Genomic DNA, 26,875 nt, shown 5'->3' on the forward strand with positions numbered 1-26,875 from the left:
AACTGGAGTTCCCGTCTAAATCTAGCATACAACACACCCACCCCCAGTGCTATCACCATACTGGTCCACCCTCCAGGTCCCCACAACTGTTTTACTCCTTCCTAGAATTAAACATTTTCTAATACTACTAGACCAGTGGTTTTCACAGCATGGTCCCAGAACAAGCAGCAGCAGGAGCATCACCTAGGAACTTGTTAAAAATGCAAATCCCAGCCCTACAGAATCGGAAACCCTGGGCGTGGGGCCCAGTTGATCTGTTTTTACAAGCCCTCCACCTGGCACCAATGCCCACTCAAGTCTGAGAACCACTAACCTAGACTAAGTTTTTTTTTTTTTTCCCCGAGACGGTGTTTTGCTCTGTCTCCTAAGCTGGAGTGCAGTGGAACAATCTCAGCTCACTGCAACCTCTACCTCCCAGGTTCAAGTGATTCTCCTGCCTCAGCCTCCCTGGTAGCTGGAACTATAAGTACCCACCACCACGCCCGGCTAATTTTTGTATTTTTAGTAGACATGGGGTTTCACTGTGTTGGCCAGGCTGGTCTCAAACTCCTGACCTCGTGATCTGCCTGCCTTGGCCTCCCAAAGTACTGGGATTACAGGCAGGAGCCACTGTGCCTGGCCAGACTAAGGTTTTTAAAGCTTCCCTGATGAGAATCACCAGAGTGTTAGTTTAGTAAATAGATTCCTGGCCCAACCTCAGATATGAAGATTCAGATCCACAGGGAAGAGACCACAGGGAAGAGGTCTAGAATGAACAGGTACCCCACAAAATTCTTATCAGGGATGATTGGGAAACACACCCCAATCCTACTCCTCTGGTCAGTGTCCTAGAACATTGTACAAAGCCCACTGCCATTTTCTTACTCTGCGACAAGATCCTGAGTCTCTTGTTTGGGAAGTGATTGTCCCATTTCTGGTACTCTTGACACTTTAAGCCGAATGCATGGCTCTCATCCTCTCTTCACTGCTGTCTGGTCAATGCTATATGTATGCATGCCCATTTCTGCTACTTGATTATAAGCTCCTCGAGTAGATAGTGTCTTATTTACCTTAATTTCTGTTTCATTAGCATAATAGAAGTCCACACCCTTATGTGCAATTCTAAAAATACAAAAAGCTCTGAAAACTAAAATGTTTTATTGCTCTTTGAGTGATAAAACTTGTTCTGGACTGACATATGTATATTCATAGTCTTTACGTTTCCCACTTGGGGTGACCAGTCATCCATTTACTGCAGACTTTTAATGGTTAGGTGCAGCCCCAGTCTCCAGCTGAGGATGTTACATATTACATGGTATATGCAGTATATTTCCTTTCTAAAACCTGAGTAATCCTGTCCCCAGGGGTTCTGAATGAGGGATTACCAACCAGTAGTGTCTGAGATAATATTTGTCAGTTGAACAAGAGAATTTTTGATTATGATATTGGTAAACTAGACTATCCTTGAGCCTGATACTTTTGTTGAAGTATCCCAAGGGAAAGGAAACTTCCAGTTCTAGGTGTGACCTGGTGCTTTCCAAATGCTGTTTAAAGCTTGGGAAGGCTTCCTACCAGGATCTGCCCATGACATATGGGGTTTTGATCTTTATACCCTAAAACTGAGCCCAGAGAGTTGTCCTGGATTTAATGTTATTTCCTTCTGTGTATATGTTCAGCTTGCTGATATGTTTATTCTGTTGGTTCTGCTTTTATTTTTTTTTTAAGCTGAGAATTTTTGCTTGTTTGTTTGAAGTTGGTTTGTTTTTTATTGAATAGATTATAAAACTAGCTGCAGGCAGTCATGTGCTGTGGGCATGTGAGTTCAATTCCTTTAGCAGTCTGTTTTTAATATTATGTAAATTTCTAAAAGTTTAGAGATTGAAATAATGTTTTTTGGGGAGGGTGTGAATCATGACTGGACTTCTTGGTGATTTTAATAGAGCAAGCTTCTTAAAATTTGAAAGCCAGTAATTGGTACAAGGGCTCTTGATGTGGGAACTAGGTAACTAACAGCTTTGGGGTCCTCAAACCTTCTGATATTGTACACATTTTTCTCCGCACATTTGAGTGTGTGTGTATGGTTTGTTGTGTTGTGGGTGTGTATGGTTTGTTGTGTTGTGGGGTTTTTTTTTTTTTCTGGAAAGAGTCATTGCTTTTTATCAGGTTCTAAAGGACTCTTAAGACAAAAAAAGACTTAACTGATTAAGAATTTCAGTCTTATGCTAATTCATTAGTCATTTTTAACCTTTCTAAATAAAAAAGACAAAATCATCTCAAATTGCTGGATACATTGTGCTTTATTTCTCTGTGTGTGTATGTGTGTGTCTATTCATTCCTATTTTATCTCTAATTAAATCCATCCAATTGATGAATAGTTGGAAAATGCCTGCCTCCCAAAATTAATTTCATTCCCTTCTTCTCCAACTCTGTCCAATACTCATTTAAAATTTATAATCTTCCCATGCCCAAAGGATCTGGAATTACACCCTTCTTTTAAGCCATATCAAATGCTTCCTCTTTTGAGAACTCTCTCCTGAATGTAATCTTGCCTCTCTCTGAAACATAACAATATGCCATCATTGTGAGTTTTTGTGTACGCGTGGGTTTGTCTTTTCTTCCTGCCATTCTCTTGCCCTTGCCTTTCTCTAGGAATTAGATTGTCACTTCCATGCAGGGACGGGAGGGGGTGGTTGGGCTTACTTGTATATCACAGTCCCCCAAATTGGCAATATCTTTTTATGGTAGTGGCTCAATAAATATTTAAGTGGAAGTCAGGAACATCTTTGTTCCATATACTTTAACACTGAAACCACAGACTCAGAGTTAATTTTTTTGCAGATAACAGTTTTGAGTATCTTAAAGCCATTGATACATCCAAAGCAACATAATATTTTTTTCTTTATTTCTTCTTAAAAATGGTGGGGGGGATACATGTGCTGAACGTGCAGATTTGTTACACAGGTATATGTGTGCCATGGTGGTTTGCTATGCCTATTGACCCATCCTCTAAGTTCCCTTCCCTCACCCCCCACCCCCCAACAGGCCCTGGTATATGTTGTTCCCCCTCTCTGTGTCCATGTGTTCTTTATGTTCAACTCCCACTTATGAGTGAGAACATGAGGTGCTTGGGTTTCTGTCCCTGTGTCAGTCTGCTGAGGATGATGGCTTCCAGCTTTATCCATGTCCCTGCAAAGGACACGACCTCATTCCTTTTTATGACTGCATAGTATTCCATGGTATATATGTACCACATTTTCTTTATCCAGAAATCTTTTTATTTTCTAATACTACTGAATTCAGGCTCAAATGCCTCATCAGTAAAAATAAATTCCTATTTTAAAGTATATCATAATAAAGTGTGTGAAGCTAATGGTTGCTGGGTTTGGTCAGGAGTTCTGGGTGATAGTGCCTGTGATTAGAGTCATGAAAAGTCACAGCTTAAAGTCAGAGCTGCCAGGAACTCAGGTCTAGCCCAGTGTGCTCCTTGGAGCCCCCAGAGCTTCACTGACATGTCTTTGGGGACCTGGGTGGGAGATAGGACAGCCCTACTCCCCAACCAGAACAGCTCTGTTTTAGTTGCTTTATATTTGAGCTCTGGAATGCATTGAAATCTGCTGAGTGTCCTGTTGAAGTTAACTAGACCCTCTTCTTACCTCTCCTTGGCTGGCCCCTGATTTTACACCTGAGGACACTGAGGTCATCCAGAGCTATAGTGTGATTGTCTCAGGTCATGTGCTTGGGAAGGCCCAGCTGGAAACCCAACCTAGTCCCAAGTATCTTGCCTTCTGGCCCACAGTCCTCTCCTCCTCCTCCTCCTTGTGGCCTCTCCAAGTGTTCCTTCACTTTATAGGGTCACTTGGAGATCATCAAGAAACATTGAGAGGGAGCTCTGTGTCAGGTTCTGGGGATGAAAAGAGGGGCGATACATGCTGCAGCAACCCCTGGCACCAGTATCTCCTCTTTTTCTCTAACAGTGGTACTTTCCAGATAATTCTATGTGTGATGCCTTACACATAAAACAGCATAGCTGCATGGTAGAGGTGTTCTACAACTGGATTATGGCAATAGTTACACAACTGTATAATATTAAAACTCATCAAATTATCACTGATTTTCTCGGCGTTCCTCTTGCATTTGAAATGTGATCTCAGTATGATCTCAGTAGCACGAAATGCTGTACTGACATCCAACAAAGATAAAACTGTTAAACAGGGGCTACTGTGTTCCTCAAGTCTGTCTCTGTCTCTCCGTGTCTCTCTCTACACACACACACCCACTCACCCACCCCAGGGACAAAATCTAACAGCCTCTCTCACCCCCAGCAGATTTCCTCTCACATCTCATTGGCTGGAAATAGATCACAAGCCTATCCAAAATAGATCACATGCCCATCCCTAAACCAATCACCAACAAAAGGGAGTGAGATTAACATTATTTGCCTGGACATATTCTACTTTTATCTCCAGAGCTGTGAGAGGGTTCTGTGTTCCTGAATGTAATGCATGAACAAATTAAGATTCTGTGAACTAGGAAGAGGGTGGGGAATGTCTGCTGGGACATTAACCAACAGTCTCTGTTATACTTAATTAACTTTTTTAACTGAAGAGAACAGAAACATGACCTGTTTCTTTCTTTGTTGGCTGTAGGTATCTGTATTCTTAGTAAAATGCCTCCATGATTTCCATACAAAGAATTTTTCTTAAAGCCAGGACTCTGCAGTGCAGTTCTTCACTGATACTGTGTTTGTGGTGTTATAAGTTTTGACGTTGGCAGCCATATTTCACTAGCACAGTCAGTAGGAAAATTGGTAAGGAGCTGTCATTATCCAATTTAGAGATGTTTTAACTTTTTCCCTCTCTTTAGAACTTTTGACCAATTCAGATTTGGGGAGGTTTACTATTACTAAGTAAAGAGAGATAGAACACTGGTAACTATGTGGGTTTAGGAATATGGTATTGATGGGATTTAGAACTATTGCTGCTCAGCACAGGTTAAGAGGCAAAAGCCATCAGAGGCCCGGAATACCCAAAATGGAAGGTTTCCAACACTAGGATAGGGGATGTAACTAATATCTTCAACCCATTGTACAGAATATGAAAACATCTGCACAAAAGCAAGGTGAATACCACCTCTCCTCCCTTTACTTTTTCCACTTCCTCCCTTTACTTTTTCCCCTTCCTCCCTCCGTTCTCTGTCCTATCCCAACCCTAGACCAAAGTGTATCTGTATTACGGATTTCTTAATTCCTTTTATTTCATGTGTCACAATCTCTGGTTGTTGGGATGTTAACCAAAATAAAGAAACACATTTCAATAATATAAATTACACTAAGGACAATATAATTGTCATCAAGAGGTTACCTCTAAGACATAGCTCTAGGTTGTGATCCATCTGCAGGAACTGGCCTAATTTGGGAAATATCTAAGGCCATTCAAAGCCATTAGGTTTGTTGACTTTGATTCAGAATAATCGATGCCTGTCCCAGTAGATACTAATTCTCTTGAATTTTTCTTTCTGCCTTCTGCCCTGAGTCATCAAAGCCTAGTTTTCCAAGTCTCCACTTCTGAAATACTTTACAAATGTTTTCACTGTCTTAGTAACTTATGCTTTTGGATAAATAGAGATGATTTAACAACAGATAGACTTTCAAAGGCATGTAATTCAGGACATACTTAAATTGATTTATAGTGGCCTTAGTATTTTTCCCTCTTTGGTGAGGGCTGTTGCATCTCTTTGTTGAGGAACAGCCATCTATGCATAGGCAGGTTCCAACAGAAAAGCCATGGGACATATTTGAACAAGCTCACCCCCACACGTATATGTGTAAAGAATGTTCAGTCAATACTTGTTGGCTGTTTATGGTTGGTGGGTGCTCACATAGAAATACATTGACGTTTGTCTCTTAAGGCATACCATAATGGGGTAATTTTTCGTTGTTTTATGTACCCCGGTAGCTTTGTAACATATAAAAATACCTTGTTTCTAATTTAGTAATGTATGGAAAAAGGCAGTGAGGCAAAACTTAAGTTTTTCTTCCTCTGTAGACTATATGTATTTATGCATGCATTTGAAGAGTATATAAAATGGTATATGTCTGTTTTCCTAAGGAAACCTTTTTGCTTTTCTGCCAGAGAAAAGCAAAGCAGTCAGTGACATCTCATGATGTCGCATGATTTGTAAGGGTAAAAAAGTGGAAGCCAATAAATATACATGAGCTAAAAATGAGCAATCTTGGGTCATTTCCTGAGGGTCACCCTTTCTTCATGCAGCAGTAATATCCTACCTGTTAAGTGTGCCTTTCCCTGAACTTAATGTGATAGAGAATATTTTCTCCTGGGCCAGGTCATTAGATAAAGCATTTTAAAGGTTGTGTTTTCTGTTTTTCTTATAGGCAAGGACTACTGCAAAGTAATATTTCCATATGAGGCACAGAATGATGATGAATTGACAATCAAAGAAGGAGATATAGTCACTCTCATCAATAAGGTAAGCAAAGGTTGTCTCCTACCTTCTGAACCATGAACTGCTTTGGGGTGTTGACTGGATAGTACAAACTTTTGCTTCAGTGCTTAAAAACTTGGTTTTCTCGCTCCTGAACTTGTGAGGAAGAATCTTGCATCTTTCCTTTTGATCAAGCTAAGCCCAGCATCCAGGTGAATGCATTCCTTGGGACTAGAGTAGATTTGTTTGCCTTATGGCCAGCTGGAGATTTGCATGGTCCTTCAGAAAAGTCTGTTCCAAAAGGAATGACCCAAAAGGCAGCCTGCTTGGCTGGAGATCCTGCCCTCCACAGCAGCCAGGCTGCAGAGTTTTGTGTCCTGAGGTATCTGTGGAGGAGTTTTAAAAAGGCTGGTCATGCCTCACAGGCAGAAAACGCTTAAAGAATATTTGCTATTCAAATCTAAGACAGGCAGAGTCCCTGAGAGAATTTTGCCTGTCTCATTTGGACTAAGAAGGTTGAATGATTTTATTATTATTAGAGCCAGAGCCCTGTAAACAAATGGAGAGCTATAAAATCTGTGTGAAGTGATGCAGTTGAACAAGGGCCTTGGCCGTGTCCTGTGTGTGCTTTCACACAATGGTACTCACCAAGTAGGTGGTTGAAAGATATATTATTTAAGCAATACCTAGAATATATGACCTTTTCTTTGAAGAACAGCATTTTTGTGATGGTCAAATACCATGAGAAGCTGAACAGTCTTGAAGGTGTGTATGGCGGTTTTATTCTTGTATTTTGGGGAGTGACAGGGAACTTAGCACAGTTCCCTTAGCCCAAATATGACTTGGGAGATCATTGTGGCTGCCTGGGCTCTCTCAGGGCTGGGAAGCCTTGACAGGGTGAAGGATGCAGGGAGCGGGGAGAGATTGCAGGTGCATAGAGGTGGGGTAGGCCTAGGGTCCTGCTAGACTCTGGCCATTACTGAGAGGGAGAGGACTGTGGTGTCACCTGGCCCTACCCCTGCCCCCAGGCTTGCCCATAAGGTGATCAGTAAAATTTGCCTTTGTTATCAACAGGTTATCTCTAAGACATGGCTTTAGAGATTGTGTATTTTAACAGTCTAATCCAAAGATGCCAGGGAACTAATGACCCTGGAAGTTAAGTAGCTTGCCAAAGGTCAGGAGTTTTAGGGAGAAAGCCGGTCCTCTTACAAACTCCATATGACAGTGGTATCGAGTACTTAGTGTTTTCTGAAATAGCAAATCATTCCCTGTTTTGCGGATCACCCAAGAACTTGTCCATCTTTTTACCTGTAAATTATTCTCCCCTGTATGGCTCTGTAGGTGTTGAATGTGGCAGGAGAAAATGAGGGGAAGAATGCTTCCCTTGTTCTTTTCTGCAAATGAGGCAGAAGAGGTTCTTTTCTATCTCTTTCAGATTGCTTTCTGATACACAGTGCATTTCCTATTTTTAATCAGACCTGTAACCAAACAAGTGGAATAAGGAAGTTGTTAAATGAGTGTGAAGCACAATATGAATGGTGTAATAATTAGCATAGATATTTGGTTTTAGAAATACTGGGAAAGGGCTAGAGCGCTTTTCTCTTCCTTGATGATAAAGCGACCGGAAAATTAAATGACTGCTATTCTTTGCAGTGGGGGGGACTCACTAACCTGTTTTTATTTTGTCTTTGGAAGAGAAGGAGCCTCTTTTTAGTTGAAAATCCAGTATGTCAATAATATTTAATGAGGTTTGAGAAAACAAACACATATATTTCTATTTTGACATATTACTCCAGTCCTTCCATTTGAATACATATCATAATGAGAACACATTCATCTTGATGATTTTGTTCCTAACCTCCCAGCCTGATAAAAAATAATGTGATTTTTCTGAAGACCTTAGTCAGAAAGGGAATATCTGTCGGTCCCATCCACATGGTACAGAGAAATGAACAGGTAGATGTGGCAGGCTGCTTTCAAGAGTGTCCCAAGGGTTGCATCCTATTTCTCTGGTTTCATAGATTAATGTATTTGGAAGCAGTTTAGAAACTGAAGCAGCGTACTGCTATTAATATTATTTTTGCAAAACGTGATGTTGTCATCTCCCCTGTACACTTGGTCCCTTGACCTGACTTGCACACTGATCTGACTCTTCAGGTGTAGAGTTCTCATATCACCATTTTGACACTTGGTCCTCCTGGTCCCACCCTGCCCCCACCCCCAAGCCTTTCTCCATTCCTGCCACTTCCTGCCCTGCAGAGCTGAGCAGAGGCTTGAGTTGTTCTGCACTTGCCCAGGCCAGGTGAACAGGACCAGGCTTCCTCCATCCTCCTTTCTCTAGCACCCACCACAGCACCCAGTCTGGAGGAGAGCCCTGGGGTAGTGAAGGGTGGAGGGGTGTGTCATCCCCCCACCCCCCGCTCCGGTGTCCCCTACCCACTTCATCCCTAGCACCTCAGCCCCTTCTTTTTTGTCAGTCCCTAATAATGCTGTGCTCACCCTTCTGCATCAGTCAAAATCTTTAGTAACTTTCTTTTTCTTTATTGTAAACTCCAGATAGATGATCCTAGCACTCCTTCACCTGGCCTGGGCTCAGTCTGTTTTAGTGGCCTTGGTCCATGTGGCTGCTCTGCAGGTACCCCCCGTATATCCCCCTCCTGCTCATGTGTCCTCACTAACTTGACTCAGACTATGTTCCTGATGCCTGAGATGTCCTCTGCCAACCCACATCACTATTTTTTGGTTTTTTGTTTTGTTTTGTTTTTGAGATAGGGTCTCACTCTGTCGTCCAGGCTGGAGTGCAATGGTGCGATCTCAGCTCACTGCAACCTCCCCTTCTGGGGTTCATGCGATTCTCTCACCTCAGCCTCCTGAGTAGCTAGGATTACAAGTGTGCACCACCATGCCCGGCTAATTTTTGTATTTTTAGTAGAGACGGCGTTTCACCATGTTGGCCAGGCTGGTCTCAAACTCCTGACCTCAAGTGATCCACCACCTCAGCTTTCCAAAGTGCTGGAATTACAGGCCTGAGCCACCACACCCAGCCTAGCCACTGCACCTGGCTTCCACTTTGCTGTTTTTTTGATAGCTGATCACATAGCCAGTCTTAGCTCATGCTGCTTTGGCCCATTTTAGAGCTTGCTGCTTAAGAAAATCCTTTGTGGCTGGGCATGGTGGCTCACGCCTGTAATCCCAACACTTTGGGAGGCCAAGGCAGGCGGATCATGAGGTCAAGAGATCGAGACCATGGTGAAACCCCATCTCTACTAAAAAATACAAAAATTAGCTGGGCGTGGTGGCGCGCCTGTTGTCCCAGCTATTCGGGAGGCTGAGGCAGGAGAATTGCTTGAAACTGGGAGGCGGAGGTTGCAGTGAGCCAAGATTGCGCCACTGCACTCCAGCCTGGCGCCTGGCAACAGAGCAAGACTCTGTCTCAAAAAAAAAAAAAGGAAAAGAAAAAAAGAAAATCCTTTGTGCTCTATCATTTGCTTTTATTTATACAACCTGCTGGGAAATCTCTTGGTGTCCTGGGCTTGTGTGCATTTTTACTTTTATTTCCATGAAATGCCTGCCAGCCTTAACCTAGCATTCCAGTTTGCTGGAAGCAGTGTGTTCAGATGACAAGTGTTATGTAGGCTACCAGCTCCCAGAACCAGGGTTTGAATCCCAGCTCCACTGTTCCTGGCTGTGTCTCTTCGGGCATGTTGCTTACCTCTTGAGCCTGAGTTTCCTCAGCCATAAAGCAAGGGCCATATGACAAAGGGCTAATATCCAGAATCTACAAAGAACTAAAACAGATTTACAAGAAAAAAACAAACCCATTCAAAAGTGGGCAAAGGGCATGAACAGACACTTTTCAAAAGAAGACATATGAGGCCAACAAACATATGAAAAAATGCTCATCATCGCTGGTCATTAGAGAAATGCAAATCAAAACCACAGTGAGATACCATCTCATGCCAGTTAGAATGACAATCATTAAAAAATCTGGAGACAACAGATGCTGGAGAGGATGTGGAGAGATAGGAACACTTTTACACTGTTGGTGGGAGTGTAAATTAGTTCAACCATTGTGGAAGACAGTGTGGCTATTCCTCAAGGACCTAGAAATAGAAATTCCATTTGACCCAGCAATCCCATTACTGTGTATATATCCAAAGGATTATCAATTGTTCTATTACAAAGACACATGCACATGTATATTCATTTTGGCACTGTTTACAATAGCAAAGACCTGGAACCAATCCAAATGCCCATAGACTGGACAACGAAAATGTGGCACATATACACCATGGAATACTACACAGCCATAAAAAATGATGAGTTCGTGTCCTTTGTAGGGACTTGGATGAATCTGGAAACCATCATTCTCAGCAAACTGACACAAGAACAGAAAATCAAACACCACATGTTCTCGCTCATAAGCAGGTGTTGAACAATGATAACACATGGACACAGGGAGGGGAGCATCACACACTGGGGTCTGTTGGTGGGGAATAGGGGAGGGACAGCAGGGGGTAGGGAGATTGGAGAAGGATAACATGGGGAGAAATGCCAGATATAGGTGATGGGGATGGAGGCAGCAAACCATATTGCCATGTATGTACCTATGCAACAATCCTGCATGATCTGCACATGTACCCCAGAACCTAAAATACAAATATATATATATATATATATATATATATATATATATATATATGGCGCAAAGGCCATAAAGCTAACCTCATAGGGCTGCTGCGAGGATTTACTCTGGCAGGGAGGGGTCTCTCTGTGGCACCCATGATCCTAGAAATTGTCACCTCAACTCTGGCTGCTCTTTCTTGGGCCTTGGAAGCGGGAATGGAAGGGCTCTTGTGTCTGAGACCAGTTTGCTGCCAAGGCTGGAATGCCATGACGTTAAGTAGGTTAAAATTGTGAAAAATCCACCTAAAATAGTTAAGTATTCACAGTGGAGGAGATTTTAGTAAGAATTTGGAAAGAAAACATGCCATAAATATTTTGCCTGCTGAAAGTGGGAAGAATGGAGTTGAAGCCTGTAAAACCCTGCTGACATTATAGAAAATTGTTACTCTTCCTGTAAGTTAGGAATCGCCCAGAAGTTCATTGAGATGATTGTATACTATTGCTATTATAAAATGAATGGTTTCACCATGATCTGTTTAATATGCATTCTGATATGCATATTTATTGGTTGTAGGAGTTGAGGTGAAAGACCTGAATTGCTGTTCTCTAAATTCAGTGTTTGCTATAGAGGTTCTTGATAGACCTCGAATTCCTCTGATGTTTACTTTGGTATCAGTGAAGGTGGTTTCCCTTTGCCCTGCTTTTCTGTGCTTTGGCAGGAGTCACAGAACAGGTTTTGCCCTCATTTTTAGCCCTAGGTTGTCATTTCGTGTGGCTTTCTAGAAAATGAGTCAGATACCTTTAGTGGGTGTGTATAAGCCCTCTGCAGTTCCTGAAATAATGTGCAAAGACCCAAACTATTTCTGTGTGTCCCTGGAAACCAGGAAGAAATGTGGCAACCTGAATGGTTTGTTTTCTAGTTTATTTATAAAGAATTCTTGTGAATTTGGGAACATTTCCACCATGCAGAACACACCTGTGTTTAGCTTTTATTTCCAGTCATTCAAAAATAGCTTCCACGTCTGTGTTCCTGCTGCCCCCATCCCTGCCTTCCTGATTTGTGCTCAGAGTGTGTTTGAAAAGGTTCCGAAGCTTCTGGGTCTCATTCCCAACTGGAGAATCTTCCTGGAGAAGGCCTGAGGGCAGCTAAGCAAGAGCTATGCCAGGGCTCAGCTGCAAAGGTGATGGCCATTGGAGGGTGTCCCATGCTGTGGCCACTGCCACTTTGGGCAGAATGAGCCCAGCTGTGGAGAGGAGCCACGTTCCTACTCTTGGCCAACAGCTTCCTGGCCTCAGAGCAACAGCCATTCCTCACAGCTCTCGCTAACCTAGGAGGAAAGGCTTCCTCCATGACCCCCTTGTAAACAAGGACCTTTAGGTGTTTCTTATCAAACTGGCTTCCTTGAGTAGTTGTGTCTTTGACCCTTAAAGCATACCCAGCCCCTGTGTCTTCATTGTTTTAAGCCTATTTGATGACATCAAGATCAACGCTTAGAAAGCGAACATTATTGGTCAAAATCATGGAGTGGTAGAGATGGAGGGAAGGGGACAGAGGCTATATTAGCTAGCGTTAACATTCATGGAAGGAAACTGATAGACACACCTAGGGAAAGAGGGGACCCACGCCGGGCTCAGTGGCTCATGCCCGAAATGCTAGCACTTTGAGTGGCTGAGACGGGGGGATCACTTGAGTCTGGGAGTTCGAGACCAGCCTAGACAACATAGTGAAACCCCATCTTCACAAAAAAATACAAAAATTAGTCAGGTGTTGTGTGTGCCTGTAGTCCCAGCTACTCGGGAGGCTGAGGCGGGAGGATTACCTGAGCCTGGGACGTCGAGGCTGCAGTGAGCCATAATTGTGCCACTGCACTCAGGCCTACAGGACAGAGTGAGGCCCTGCCCGCCCCCCACCACCACAAAAAAGAGAGGATCCAGAATATTAGCTAAAGACAGTTAGTGACATCCCCAAAACAGTAGTACAGTCATCTTTCCTTGGACCATGAGGATTATCCACTGAAGATTATTGACAGCAATTTAAATTTTATACCCTGTCCTCTTCCCCTCACAGTGTTCATTTGTTCGTTCATTCATTCATTGATTTAATTCATTCATACATTGAAGAGTATTTATGGTGTGCCAGGAACTATGCAAAATGCTGGGATACTCATTCATTCATTCATACATTGAAGAATATTTATGGTGTGCCAGGAACTATGCAAAATGCTGGGATACACTGGTGAGGCAAAAATTCAAATCAGGAATTTTGCTTCTTTGTAGGGACCCCAAATATTTGGAGCTAGACGTGCTGTGAGGGCACAGTTAGAACCGTTCCTTTCATCTATACCTCAATGTGTTTTCCTCCCTCCTGTCCCAGACAACAGTTAAACATTTAACTTAATGATAGCCAGATCTTTCTGCAGGACCACAGCTTCCCAGCACAGGATTCTGGACCACTGGCAGCAAGAACCCAGGAGCATCGTCACCATTTCCCTTTCCTCAGGAATCCCCAGAGCTCAGCATCTCCCCTCATCTTCACAGCAGCCCCAGGAATTAGGTGGGACCACGCGTGTTCTCTCCAGATTACAAAGGAGAAGCAGAGGCCCAGAGTGCTGAAGCAGCTTTACCAAGGGACTCCCAGCAAGTCAGTGGCAGAGCCAGGGCAGAAGCATCTGCTGACCCTGGCCCAAGTGCTCTTGGAACTTGGGGGCTGGGCAAAGTGGTAACTGCGGGTGGAGCTCGTGTTTCCTGTGGGGCTGAGTCACTCCCAGAGGTGACTCTTGTCTACTCATTGAGAGTCTTCATTGTTACTAGATATCCAGGGCAAGTGTCTGTGGAGTTTCCTTTCTACGGTAATGCCATTGTCATTGTTACTTACCAGAAAAACATTATTACTATGCCATCACTCCATCCTTTGTTGCTGATACTTGCATTTAGGAATCTATGTTTCTGATTTGTTAGAATCAAGACATCACTGTAGTGGTTTCTGGATCATCCATAACTGTGTAAGTCCACTGTCACCTCTAAAGGAATGAAATGACGGTCCATGCAGAGGGAATGATGAGTTTGGCTCAGGGCTGATGTTGGTTCTTTTTGTGCCTGATGCCCTCCTCCCCAGCTTTCTTCCAGTTTCTTCCCAAGCCCAGAAATTTTGCCTTCCTCTTTTCTTCCCAGCCTGGTTGCCACTTAGCTTGCTACCCACTGTTGTGGTGAAGAAAAAAAAAAAAAAAACACACAACAACAAAAAAAATTCAGGCAGGAGTCCTGAGCTCCTTCCTAAGTTATTCTATGATCAACTATGTTATTTTGTTTGTTCTAATATTTATTTCCCCTTCCTGCCTCCCTCCCATTAATTCATTTAATGAATTGAAACATTTATTCATGAGAAAAATGTTTTCAGACTTCCTTGCTTCCCATTCCACAGGGAAATAAGGTTGCCTTCACAAAAAGAAGTGGCCTTAGGAACCTCAAGCAAGATCCTTAGCTTGGTAGGAAGAAAGCCAATCAGCTGAATCGATTGCTGGCCCTGACCCTTTCTCTCTGAACTGCTAAAGCTTTTAGCAGAGCTCAAATCCTAGGATTAAATGTGGTTCCAAGGGGAGGAGTAAATTAGTAGGTGTCACCCTGAAGATGATGACATGCTGACAGACCCATTAGACGGACATGTTTAATGAGTGAATGAAGAAGTTAAGCATAGGTCTGGGATCATCTGAGTTTACAGACATTTGGAAAATGTCAGTGTTGAGCAAATGAGTCATTTGTGTCACAGAATGTATTTCTTGCAGCATGACCTATCTTGTTAAACTGCTTATGTCCTTACTCTAGACAGAAGTCACAATAAATCTCTTCCTCAGAGCATTTGAAACCCAAAGGAATACAATTTGTTGCTGTTTTGTCTTCCTTTTATAAGTAGTCAGGACACTGGGACCAGTGAGAATTATCATTACCATCACACAGACATAGTTTTAAATTAGATGAGGATGGTAAACATAGGGCTTGGGGTAGGAGAAAATATCTTTTTAATTTACCAGTAGACAGTCAATGCAATGCCACCCCAACATTTTGATGGTCATTATTATAGATTTTTCCTTTGCATCGTGGACAGATGAGTTTGCAGCTGATGTAAATTCCCAGGTTCATGTGCCTCCATAAATTATATAAAACTGTCTAAAGAGATCCTGTGTTTGTTCAACCTAATTGTCATATCTCTCCGGAATGCTGTGCTTAAATGACAGGATATCAGTAATTACCCACCTTGGGACTCTTTTTTCCCCCCTGCCACACACAGAAAAAATTCTGCAGGTATCTTAAGGAATTAGAGAAACTCCCCTTTTTTTATATTTTCTATCTCCACCCTTTCTGTTTGTATTACTCTGATAGGGATGTTCTGAGGCTTAAATGAGATGTTGTGCCTAAAAGTGTTTTAGAAACATTAAGGTTAAATCATAGGGCTGGGTATGGTGGCTCACGCCTGTAATCCCAACATTTTGGGGAGGCTGAGGTGGAAGGATCACTTGAGTCAAGGAGTTTGAGACCAGCTTGGGCAACATAGTGAGACTCTGTCTTTACACACACACAATTTTTTTTAAAAAGGTTAAATCATAGTTATTGCTGTGATAAGTTATTAGAGGAAGATGAAAAGACAAATGCCTGGTAACTGAATGTTCTTTCTTGATATATTGAACTGTCCTGAAATTAAGGTCAGTACTTCCCTGAAATTCCTTTTCATTATTTATTTTAGTTTTTTTAGGATGAAAGTAAGTACTACAGTTGGGTAACTCCTGTCTTGTTCAGTATCTCAAAGCTCTTTACATTCATATTTGCGTTTTATTAAAATATATGGTTTTTGAGATGAAAGTGGCATGGGATATGCTTTTTTTTTTTTTTTGAGACTAAGTCTCACTCTGTTGCCCAAGCTGGAGTGCAATGGTGCGAGCTCAGCTCACTGCAACCTCTGCCTCCCAGGTTCAAGTGATTCTCCCACCTCAGCCTCCCAAGTAGCTAGGATTAAAGGCAACTGCCATCATGCCCAGCTAATTTTGTACTTTTGTAGAGACGGGGTTTCACCATGTTGGCCAGGCTGGTCTTGAACTCCTGATCTCTGGTAATCTGCCTGCCTCGGCCTCCCAAAGTGCTGGGATTATAGGCATGAGCCACTGCACCCGGCCGGGATACACTTTTAAGTAGCGCTTTAAAATTGTATAAGTAACACTTACTCTTGGGGAAAAAAATGAGAAAAACAGACAAATAAATACAAAGAAAAATCAGAATTACCGGTGACCTTACCACCTTCACATACCTCTTAATATTTTGGCATTATTCTTTTGAACTTTTTCCATATGTACACATAATTACAGTTTAAAATAAAAATAGGATCATATTATATACACTATTTTGTAATAAACCTCTTTGTGCAAAATACATCATGATTATCTTTGGCAGCATGGTTAAATGATTTCTTAGCATCCTGCATCCTAATGTATGGAGAGAATACCAAAATCCTGTTTTTTTTTTTTTTAGACACAGTCTTGCTCTGTCACCCAGGCTTGCATGCAGTGGTGCCATCTCAGCTCACTGCCACTTCCAACTCCTGGGATCAAGCAATTGTCGTGCCTCAGCCTTCTGAGTAGCTGGGACTATAGGCGTGCACCACCACACCCGGCTAGCTTTTGTATTTTTAGTAGAGATGGGGTTTCACCATGTTGGCCAGGCTGGTCTCGAACTCCTGACCTCAAGTGATCCACCTGCCTTGGCCTCCCAAAGTGCTGGGATTACAGGTGTGAGCCACCATGCTCAGCCCTCCACAATCCTCTTATGTTTAGCTTGTTTCCAGTTTTTCTTTGTGTTAGACTATGTTGTACACGGTCATTACCTTGTTCAACAGTCTTTGTGCACATTATTATTTTTGCCACTTTCTCCTAGTTGGGATACCTCGGCAGGTTACTCATCTCTGCGTGCATCAGTTTTCACATCTGTGAAATGAGTGTGATAATAGTACCTACATCCTGGTGTTGAGAAGATTAAATGACATAAAGTAGGTAAAGCACTTAGAAAGCCTGGCTCCTAATAGGTGCTATATAAATGTTAGCAGTTACTGTTTCCTGCTGATAAATTGCTCAATGTAACACTGTGTCAGTGCATTTTGAGGGCATATTGAGGATACATCCTGAAAGATTGTGCCAATTTAGTCTCCTCACTGGAGTGCTTGCAAATATATTTCCCTATTCTTGTCATCCCTGGATATTATCATTCTTTTTAATCTCTGCTAATTCTGCATTTTAAAAAATGATTACCAAACTTGAACATTTTATGCATCATTTCCAATTGATTTTTATAAAAATACCTTATATTCATGACATTAGCCTGTCATCTTCATATTTTGAATATTTTTTCTTAGTTTATGACTCATGGAGATCTTTAAGAAAAAGTCATTAAAATAAATGCCTTTTAGACTTAAAATTCCTTCATTTTATAGTTAACTGTATAGTGCAGTAAAATTTGTCCTTTTAAGAATAGTTTTGATTAAGGCTTTTATATTTTATTTCTACTTGGAAATGGTATCCAACTATTAAATGCATTCTTTTTCTGCCTTCCACAGGGCTTTCAATGTTTCTATTTAAAGCTTCTGTCTTTACAGTATTTTTTTTTATAGTGGCATTCAGAGAGTCCCTGAGGTTCTGCATGGATGCCTATAAGGATCCTCATATCCTAGACTATGGTTTGGCAAACTTCTGTAAAGGGGCAGGGAGTAAATATTTCAGGCTTTGTGGGTCGTGCAGTCTTTATCACAACTACTCAACTCTGCCATTTTAGAGCAAAAGCATCCATAGAGGTAAATGAATGGGTGTAGCAGAGTTCCAGTGAAACTTTATTTATGGACACTTAAATTTGAATGTCATGTAGTTTTCACATTTCTTGAAATATTATTATTCTTTTGATTTTAAAAAACCTTTCAAAAATCTAAAAACTATTCTTAATTTGTGGACCATAGAGAAATAGGTGGCAGGCTAGACTTGGCCCATGAGATGTAGTTTGCTGGCCCTTGAAATAGAATATCTGGAAATAGACTCATAAAAAAATCTAGCCAATTAATTTTCAACAAAGATACAAAGACATTTTAAGAGAGGATAATCTGTTCAAGAAATGGTGTTGGCACAATTGGACACCCGTAGGCAAAAAAAAATTGAACCCCAACCTGAACCTAACATATTATACAAAAATTAACTCAAAATGGACCATAGATCCACATGTAAAACATAAAACACCAAAAGTTATTTATGAAACACAGGAGAAAAGAGTTGTTAGACATGATACCAAAAACACAGTCCATAAAGGAAAAAAAAACTTGCTAAATTGAACTTCAGCAAAATTAAAAACTTCTGCTCTGCAAAGACACTCTTGAGAGAATGTTGTTGGCTAGTCTGTTTTTCCTACAAGGCTGTCTAAGCCCCAGTGTTCAGTAAGTAAGTGCCTGCTGTGTAATTGCTTGAATTTGAAGGACCTTGGTTTCATTCTGAGTCTTCCTGGAGTACCTCTTATAATACATGGATCTTTCACATTGGTGCCTTTCCCTGCCCTGTGCTCTTTCTTCCCCATGAAGGCAGACATAGCCATACTCCACTAGTCTGCTCTGGACTCAACTGAGCAGCCTGAGGGCCTGGATTTGATTTGGGAAGTGTAATTTTTTACTCGCTGCACAAGCCTAGAAGCTAAATCAGCTAAGTATAAATTAAAAGGCACCAAAAAAAATTTTAGGCCAAGAAATATGTTTTCCTAATAGAACTTTTTAAAAGAAATGTGGATTTATCTGGTGAAGAATGGAAGTAGAAGATAGGAATTTAGGAATTTACTAATAGTTGCTGCAGCTGGCTTCAATGCTCTTGACCTTCAAAATGATGATGACTATGCCCTTCAACTCCTGTTCCTTCCCAGTCCTTATCTGTGGAATGAAGAATACCACCTTCCCCCTTTTTAAAGCTTTTTTTGTATCTCTTAGAGATGGTGCAGGAGCTAAGAAAATCTCTTAAAGCATAATGAAAAATGCTTTATAAACACCATTGTCTTCACCAATGAAGCAAAATGATTTTCTATCTACTATCCTTTTAATGGAAGAAAAGCATATATTTGGATACAGAGTCAGTGCAGTTCTCTAAACTGGTAAAAATTCAGCTATAGGATGCATATTCTGGAGGAATAGACTGTACATTCAGCCATATGCTATGGATGAGCTGAACGTGCCATTAGAAACAGCTTTTAAGATTTCACATTAAGTGGCCATCTCAATGTAAATGACTTAGCAAGGTCCCTAGCAACTTTCCCACAAAATGAGAAGTTTCTGTGAAAATGTTGTTATGTAAGTTTACATTCTTGATTGTATTTATTTATTTATTTATTTATTTATTTTTTGAGACAAAGTCTCACTCTGTCACCCAGACTAGAGTACAGTGGCACCATCTCAGCTCACTGCAATTTCTGCCTCCTGGGTTCAAGTGATTCTTGTGCCTCAGCTTTTCAAGTAGCTGGGATTACAGGTGTGTGCCATCACACCCAGCTAATTTTTGTATTTTTAGTAGAGATGGGGTTTCACTGTGTTGGTTGGGTTGGCCTCAAACTCTTGAGCTCAAGTGATCCACCCACCTTGGCCTCCCAAAGTGTTGGGATTACAGACAGGACCCACCACACCCAGCCACATACTTGATTATATTTAAATGGACAGAAAAATAATGTAAAAGTGCTACCTTAATAATTTTTATTTTGTATATGACTTGTTCATATGCCCTTATATGTAGTTAACATCTCTTGGAATACTTAGAGCCATCTTATGAGGACATTGGTAAGGTCTTGTCTTTATAAGGATCTCCTTTTCACGTGATTACTGAATTTTTTTTTTTTTTTAGATGGAGTCTGGCCCTGTTGCCCAGGCTGGAGTGCAGTGACACTGCAGTGTCCACCTCCCAGGTTCATGCGATTCTCCTGCCTCAGCCTCCCAAGTAGCTGGGATTACAGGCATGTGCCACCACGCCTGGCTAATTTTTGTATTTTTAGTAGAGATGGGGTTTTACCATGTTGGCCAGGCTGGTCTTGACCTCCTGACCTCATGATCCATCTGCCTCGGCCTCCCAAAGTGCTGCGATTACAGGTGTGAGCCACTGCTCCTGGCTGATTTTTTTTTTTTTTTAGACAGAGTCTCACTCTTGTTGCCCAGGCTGGAGTGTGGTGGTGTGATCATGGCTCACTACAGCCTTGACCTTCTGGGCTCAGGTGATCCTCCCACCTCAGCCTCCCAAGTAGATGGGATTACAGGCATACCACCACATCTGGGTAATTTTTTGTAGAGATGGGGTTTCACCATGTTGCCCAGGCTGGTCTCAAACTCCTAGATTCAAGTGATCCAACCACTTCAGCCTCCCAAAGTGCTGGGATTACAGGCATGAACCACTGCACCCAGCCAATTACTGATCCTTGAAATAAATTCATGGGAGTAGAAATTCTTTCATTCCACAATTAGAAAAAAGGCTAAAACAAACATTTTCTAGAATGCTTAAGATTGTATATTTGCAAAGGAAATTATGAAATCAATAAACAATTCTGGTATATTTTTTGTGTACAAACTATATAGCCGTGTTCCACAGCTTTAGGAAGTACCAAATATAAATGGTCACCCTGGAGTTGGGCCAACATGGCAGGCAGCATCTGTTGGGTGCTATTCTCTGAAGAGGCTCCAGATAGAAACATCTTTTTCTTTTCCTTTTTTTTTTTTGAGACAGGGTCTTGCTCTGTTGCCTAGGCTGGAGTGTGGTGGTGTGATCTTGGTTCACTGCAGCCTCCACCTCCTGGGTTCAAGCAATTCTCCTGCTTCAGCCTTCTGAGTAGCTGGGACTACAAGTGCCCACCACCACACCCGGCTAATTTTTGTATTTTTAGTAGAGACAGGGTTTCACCATGTCTCGAATTTCTGACCTTGTGATCCACCCGCCTCAGCCTCCCAAAGTGCTGGGATTACAGGCGTGAGCCATCCGGCCCTAGAAACATCTTTTCTAGGAGGAAAACAGGCTGTGCACACAGTGGCCTTTAGGGATTCTGCCCTTGGTTGTCTTCTATGAAAATCCCATTGGGCCTTCTTGATTCCTGCCTTTGTGACATTAAATGCCTGTGAAAGTCCTCTTCTCTTACTGGGGACTGAGATTTGGTGTAAGGTGTTTTTTTCCTCATTTTTTAATGACATCTGGACTCAAAGGTTACTTCCGTAGCTTTTCCTAACCTATGTGCTATGAGGGTGGGGGAGCGATTTCTTTACCTCTCCAGGGTGGATGGGAAGGGGCTTAGCTGGTTGGAATCACCCCTCTGGGCTGATGGCCTTCAACAACCTTTGGCCTCCAGCAGTATGTCATAAAAATACTACCATTTTATGTGTGTGCCATTATTAGGTGGCACTAACTTACTGCATATGTTCATCTTTCTGTATAAAGATGTTCAACAGTGGTTCTACTTTACCTTAGGGAATACTTCACCTTCCTTCTTAGAGAAAGAAACATAAGACTGGCAAAGAAAACTCCAGGATAATTAAAAACTCTTGTATGTATCTTCATTTCACACATTCTTTCTATAGGACTTCTTTTGGGAATTAGACCTTGAAATAGCTCAGACTTTTAAAGATAGAGCTTAAAGTTCTATTATATCTAGAATGAAAAAGTCCAGTCTAATTAAAGAAACAAGCTTTTTGAGGAAATATACAACTTGGGGTTGTAGCTATGATGGAGTAAAGGGTATTAGACTTACCCTTCTGCCATAGACAACTCTAACATTGACCAAAACATATGAAGTGTCTGTTTTTCGGCATTGGACAATACATATCACGAGAATGTGATCCTGGAGACAAGGGAAGCATAAAAGTGAGTTTTACATCAACCCTGGCTTTTTGCCTGGAGGCACTTTCTGAATTGCAGCACAGGGCAGTGGAGCCCAAACAAAGAGCAGCAGACTCATTTATTGGATAGAGGAAACAAATTATAATTCAGGACTGCTGGAGTGGCTCAAATTTTCCGGGCAGGGAACTGCAAAAGAATGAGCTACACAAGGAAAGAGTGCCAGAAATGTATAGATCTAGATGCTTTGGCCAAATACTAAGCCAGGCATCAGTAGGGCAAGAGTCCACTAGGCCTGGCGGAAAATAAGAACTTAGAGGGGCTGTGAGCTGAGTGGATATCCCAGAGATCACCAGTGATGGGAGATATTAGAGTTCTAGCAAGCAGAGTAGAAAACACGAGGTGCTAAACACATCTGGCATCCAGTTGAGAACCCAGAAAAGGCAGCCACAGAAACAGCACTACCCTAGACCTGTTGTGACAAAGCCTAAAAACCAAGCCTTGACCAGTCAAGCTGTCCTGCAGGTAACTTGCCTACCTAGCAGAACTCAACACTCTTTAGGGAAGACAACAAAATCCAGTCTCTCAACAACATAGCATGCACAGTTGTTGAGATAATATAATCATAAATGACTAGATTTATGAAGAAGCAGGAAAATGTGAGGTGGCTTATAAAAGACATGAGAGCCTTTCTGAGTACAGTTTTCAGGCATTGATACCTGCTTCAGTTAATACTGGCATGCCCTAGAGGAAGTGTGTTTACTGTTTTTTTGTGTGTGTTATCCACCCAATTTCTTGTTACTAGTTATACAGTATGAAAATGAAAAAAGCAGAAATTAGTATAGCAAAGACTGTAAATTGTTGCCTGCTAAGATGCCAGGATTTTTTACAAATAGTTCAACTCTGGGTCATGACTTCATTGTATCATGAAAGACTGAATGACTGCCAGTCAGGTGTGGTGCCTCACACCTGTAATCCCAGCGCTTTGGAGGGCCGAGGCGGGTAGATCACTTGAGTTTAGGAATTTGAGACTAGCCTGGGCAACATGGCAAAACCCCGTCTCTACAAAAAATTTAAAAATTAGCCATGCATGGTGGCTTATGCCTGTAGTCTTGGCTACTCGAGAGACTGAGTGGAAGGATTGCTTGAGTCTGAGAGGTCAAGGCTGCAGTGAGCCGTGATCGCGCCACTGAGCCTGGACAACAGAATGAGGCCCTGTCTCGAAAAAAAAAAAAAAAAGTAGTGAATGACTGCCTAAGCCTCAGCTATCCTGTGATGTTGGCATTTGGAATGTAGTGTTTTCTTGAGTGGGCTTGTCCCTAGGACTGTCTCCTCAGGCTTCCCTCTTTAATTGTGGTCTGCCAGGCATTGCTTCTGACACTGAATAGTAGTCAGTGTAGTCCTCGTTTTTTTCTGTTACCTTGTAAACCATGATATGTGACTGAGCCTGCTTTAATAACTGATTTATGGGGATATAGAAAATTCTGAGCAGAAGTCCAAACCATGAAGAATAATTGCATCTCTTGGGGAGATGTTAACAAGCAGAGGCAGAGATGAGTGCTTCTGAGCTCCAGCTTCCATGGAACTTTCACTCAGCAGCCCCCACCCCCAAGCTCCATGCAGAAGGCGTTCATTAGCAAATATTAAATGGCTGTTTCCATACTGCTGGTGGATGCTGAGGGTGTGAGGCCCCCGGGGGGCATGCTGAGGCTCACTTAACAGCCTCACCCAAATCATCCAATGCTCACTTTCTCCTCAAATGATATCTCAGTCATCAGGGAAGGTCATGAAGAACAGCCATGCTGGATAACTTCTGGGAAATTGGGACTGGGGAGCCTGGAGGCAGCTGACCACCAGAAGTGACTGAACAGAGTGCATTTCTTTTTCGTTTGCATCAAATGGTGAACCCATTTTTATGTGTTCATTTTCTTTGGTTTGAAATGTCTGTTTCTAAGCTGCATGTTCTCGTTTGAACTCAAAGAAGACATTTACAATGCCTGAGAAAATGTGGCCTACCTTTTGAGGGTACTTGTAAAGTTTTTGCCACAATTATGAATAAATAATAAATTCAGAACAGATCAGCAGGTAAAGCCTGATCATACAGATGAAGCTTTCTTTGTGTAGTAATTCTATACCTGCCTCCCCCTTGTTCAATTTGATCTCACTTGTGATGTTTGAAAGTGGAGAGAAGTGGAATAAACAGTCTGGAGGAAGATTGGACCATTTATCTGTTCAGTCACCATTTATTCAGAATTGATATGTACCAGGCACTATATTAGGAATTAGATGGAAACAAAGGTGTGAAGATAAGAATCCTCATTTTCAAGGGGCTTACCACTTTCAGGAACCTTGTGACTCAAAGTATGGTCCATGGAATAGCAGCATTGGCATCACCTGGAAACCTCTTAGAAATGCAGAATCTCAGACTTGGCCGAGACCTACGGAATCTGAATTGGCATTTTTACACAATCCCTGAGTGAGAAGCATGCACATTAAAGCTTGAGAAGCACTGATCTTAAATCACTGATTCTCAGCCTACACATGGGAAAAACCTAGGGCTATCGTAAAAGCACTGATTTCCTGTGCCCATTCCCCACCCCCAATTGTGATTTAATGGGTATGGAGTCTAGCCCAGGCATCGGCATTTTTTTTTTTAATTCCCAGGTGATTCTAAATGTGCAGCCTGGTATAAGAGCCACTTGTCTAGTACATGACTTTGCATTCTTGATAAAACAGCCCAAGATGAGATTGTAGCTCATTCTGTTAACCAGTGTACAAGCTAGTGGCAAGTTTGTCTTGGCTACAGATTTCAAGTGCCTAGGCTAGAGGTAGGCACACCAGGTCTCATGTGGCCCTCTCTGTGCCTACAGGTGATATGTCAGGGAGTCGCTCTCAGCTGTGTAGAGCACTTTGGCCAGGTTACAGGGGGCCATGCTGGCAGGTTTGAAGAGACTGAGGCCCAATACTGAAGTCTGGGCAAGGCCTCCTTCCTCAGACATACCCCAGGGACTTGGCATCCCTCCTCTTGGTCCCCCTCCAGGTGTGTGAGCTGTTGCCAGGGGGTTTCACCCGAGGCAGCCAGGACTAGGAGTGGCCCCTTGGCACTTGAGGATGACACTGGATCACATGATGAATGCACATGAGTGTAATTAAGCAGCTCTCCTGGTCACATTATCCCTCAGGGATTCAGACCAGGCCATATAATCATGATGACAATAACAACAACCAGTTCTTGTGTCACTCTTTATATTTTGCAAAGATTTTCACGTATATCAAGAAACTGAGATCCAGGGAGCTTTTTGTCACTAAAACAGCTTGAGTATCACATGGCCTGTGCTTGCTCTGTTCCACCTCTCTCTGAGTTCCACTTGAACATGTCAGGCAAAATAAGGAATGGCTCCCTTGTGACAAAGTGAGTTCCCTGTTATAAGCAGTATGCTAGGAGAGAGTAGATAACCTGAGATGGAGCAGAACGTAGAGGCTGGACTACAGAACACCTAATGTTCTATTCATTCATGCCTTAAAAGGAAAAACATTATTTGCATTTTATAGGGAAAAATATATGTTACCCTAATATCTGCCTGGTATTGAGGCATAGAGAAACCATTTTGGCCATTTTAAGGACTTGAATTTGGAAGAGTGAACATTATATGTCAGAAATATGATTTCTTTCCATATTCTTGCTAAGGGTTTAGTCTACTTTCCCCTGAGTTCATGCCAATAGACCTTATGTCTAAACAGCAGCTTTCTAGAAGCTTCATTCATACATACTGCTCCTTTTCTCATTTCTACCTCCCACCTCCTTCAGAGTTCGTCCCCTCACCTGCCTACACTGCCCTTTCTCATTCGAATTAGACCCTGAAACTCCATGAAGGTAACTGTTATGCCTGGGGTTATGCCTGGTGTCCTGGTGTAATTTACTAATAGCACCCCAAATTTGGAAACAAATTATAGGTACTTGGGCCACACTATGTCTCTCCTCGGTGGTCAGCTACTGCCTCACCATCCTGCCGTCACTCAACTCCTACCATCTTCCTTGGGGACATCCACTTCCGCCTTGATGGCAGTCTGGCCTCACAAGTGGTTGACTACCTGCCCCTCCTTTCTGCCCCTGTCACTCATGGGTGCTGTCTTGCCTCATGCCTCATCTCACTGTTCAGTAGATGTTGGAGGGCTGGGTTTTGTTCCAAGCTCTAATACCTGTATATTCTCTTCCATAAGCACAGATGTCCTCTCTCCCTATTCTCTTCCTTTATGCTCAGTGAGTCTGCCCTTGACCTTCCTCATTGCCTTGGTTCTTGCCCTCGTTCTCTGCTTCCAGGTTACTCAGATTCTCTTGGTCCCACTTGTTTGTGAATCCAGCCTAGCACTTCTGCCAGTGTTTCTGTGCCATTCTGATTCACTATGTCTGCTTCTCCCACTAGACTCTGAGCTTGGGATCCCCACAAGGACATGATGGTTTTCTTTTCTTGCCTGGATTCCTCTCCTGTCCTGTACATTTTAGGAGTCTATCCCAGCCACTGGCATTTTTTTTTAAATTCCCAGGTGATTCTAAATGTGCAGCCAGGTTTGAGAGCCATTTTATGTTCTCAATAAATAAATTGAGGCCAGGCGTGGTGGCTCATGCCTGTAGTCCCAGCACTTTGGAAGAGTGAGGCGGGCAGATCACCTGAGGTCAGGAGTTCGAGACCAGTCTGGCCAACATGATGAAACCTCGTCTCTACTGAAAATACAAAAAAATTTAGCCAGGCATAGTAGCAGGCACCTGTAATCCGAGCTATTCAGGAGGCTAAGGCAGGAGAATCACTTGAACCTGGGAGGCAGAGGTTGCAGTAAGCTGAGATCATGCCTTTGCACTCCAGCCTGGGCGACAGAGCCAGACTCCATCTCAAACAAACAAATAAATAAATAGAATTTGCTGCTGTTTTATACTTCTGAAAGCTCAGCCCTCATACAAGTCTCTCTTC

General features: G+C 42.3%; 1 protein-coding gene across 13 annotated transcripts in view; it reads left to right on the forward strand.

The window, feature by feature from the left end:
• SH3KBP1 (SH3 domain containing kinase binding protein 1) overlaps positions 1 to 26,875 on the forward strand; it is a 384,957-nt gene that overhangs the window by 272,776 nt on the left and 85,306 nt on the right. For all 13 annotated transcript variants that reach the window (XM_064364467.1, XM_064364472.1, XM_012434029.3 and 10 more), the window contains one exon: positions 6,371 to 6,465. In XM_064364467.1, coding sequence (XP_064220537.1) covers positions 6,371 to 6,465 — 95 coding nt within the window. The remainder of the gene's footprint in view (positions 1 to 6,370; positions 6,466 to 26,875) is intronic.

This window comes from Aotus nancymaae, unplaced genomic scaffold (assembly GCF_030222135.1).
Source record: "Aotus nancymaae isolate 86718 unplaced genomic scaffold, 86718_ANA_hifiasm-v0.15.2.pri h1tg000058l, whole genome shotgun sequence".
NCBI classification, from domain to species: Eukaryota; Metazoa; Chordata; class Mammalia; order Primates; family Aotidae; genus Aotus; species Aotus nancymaae.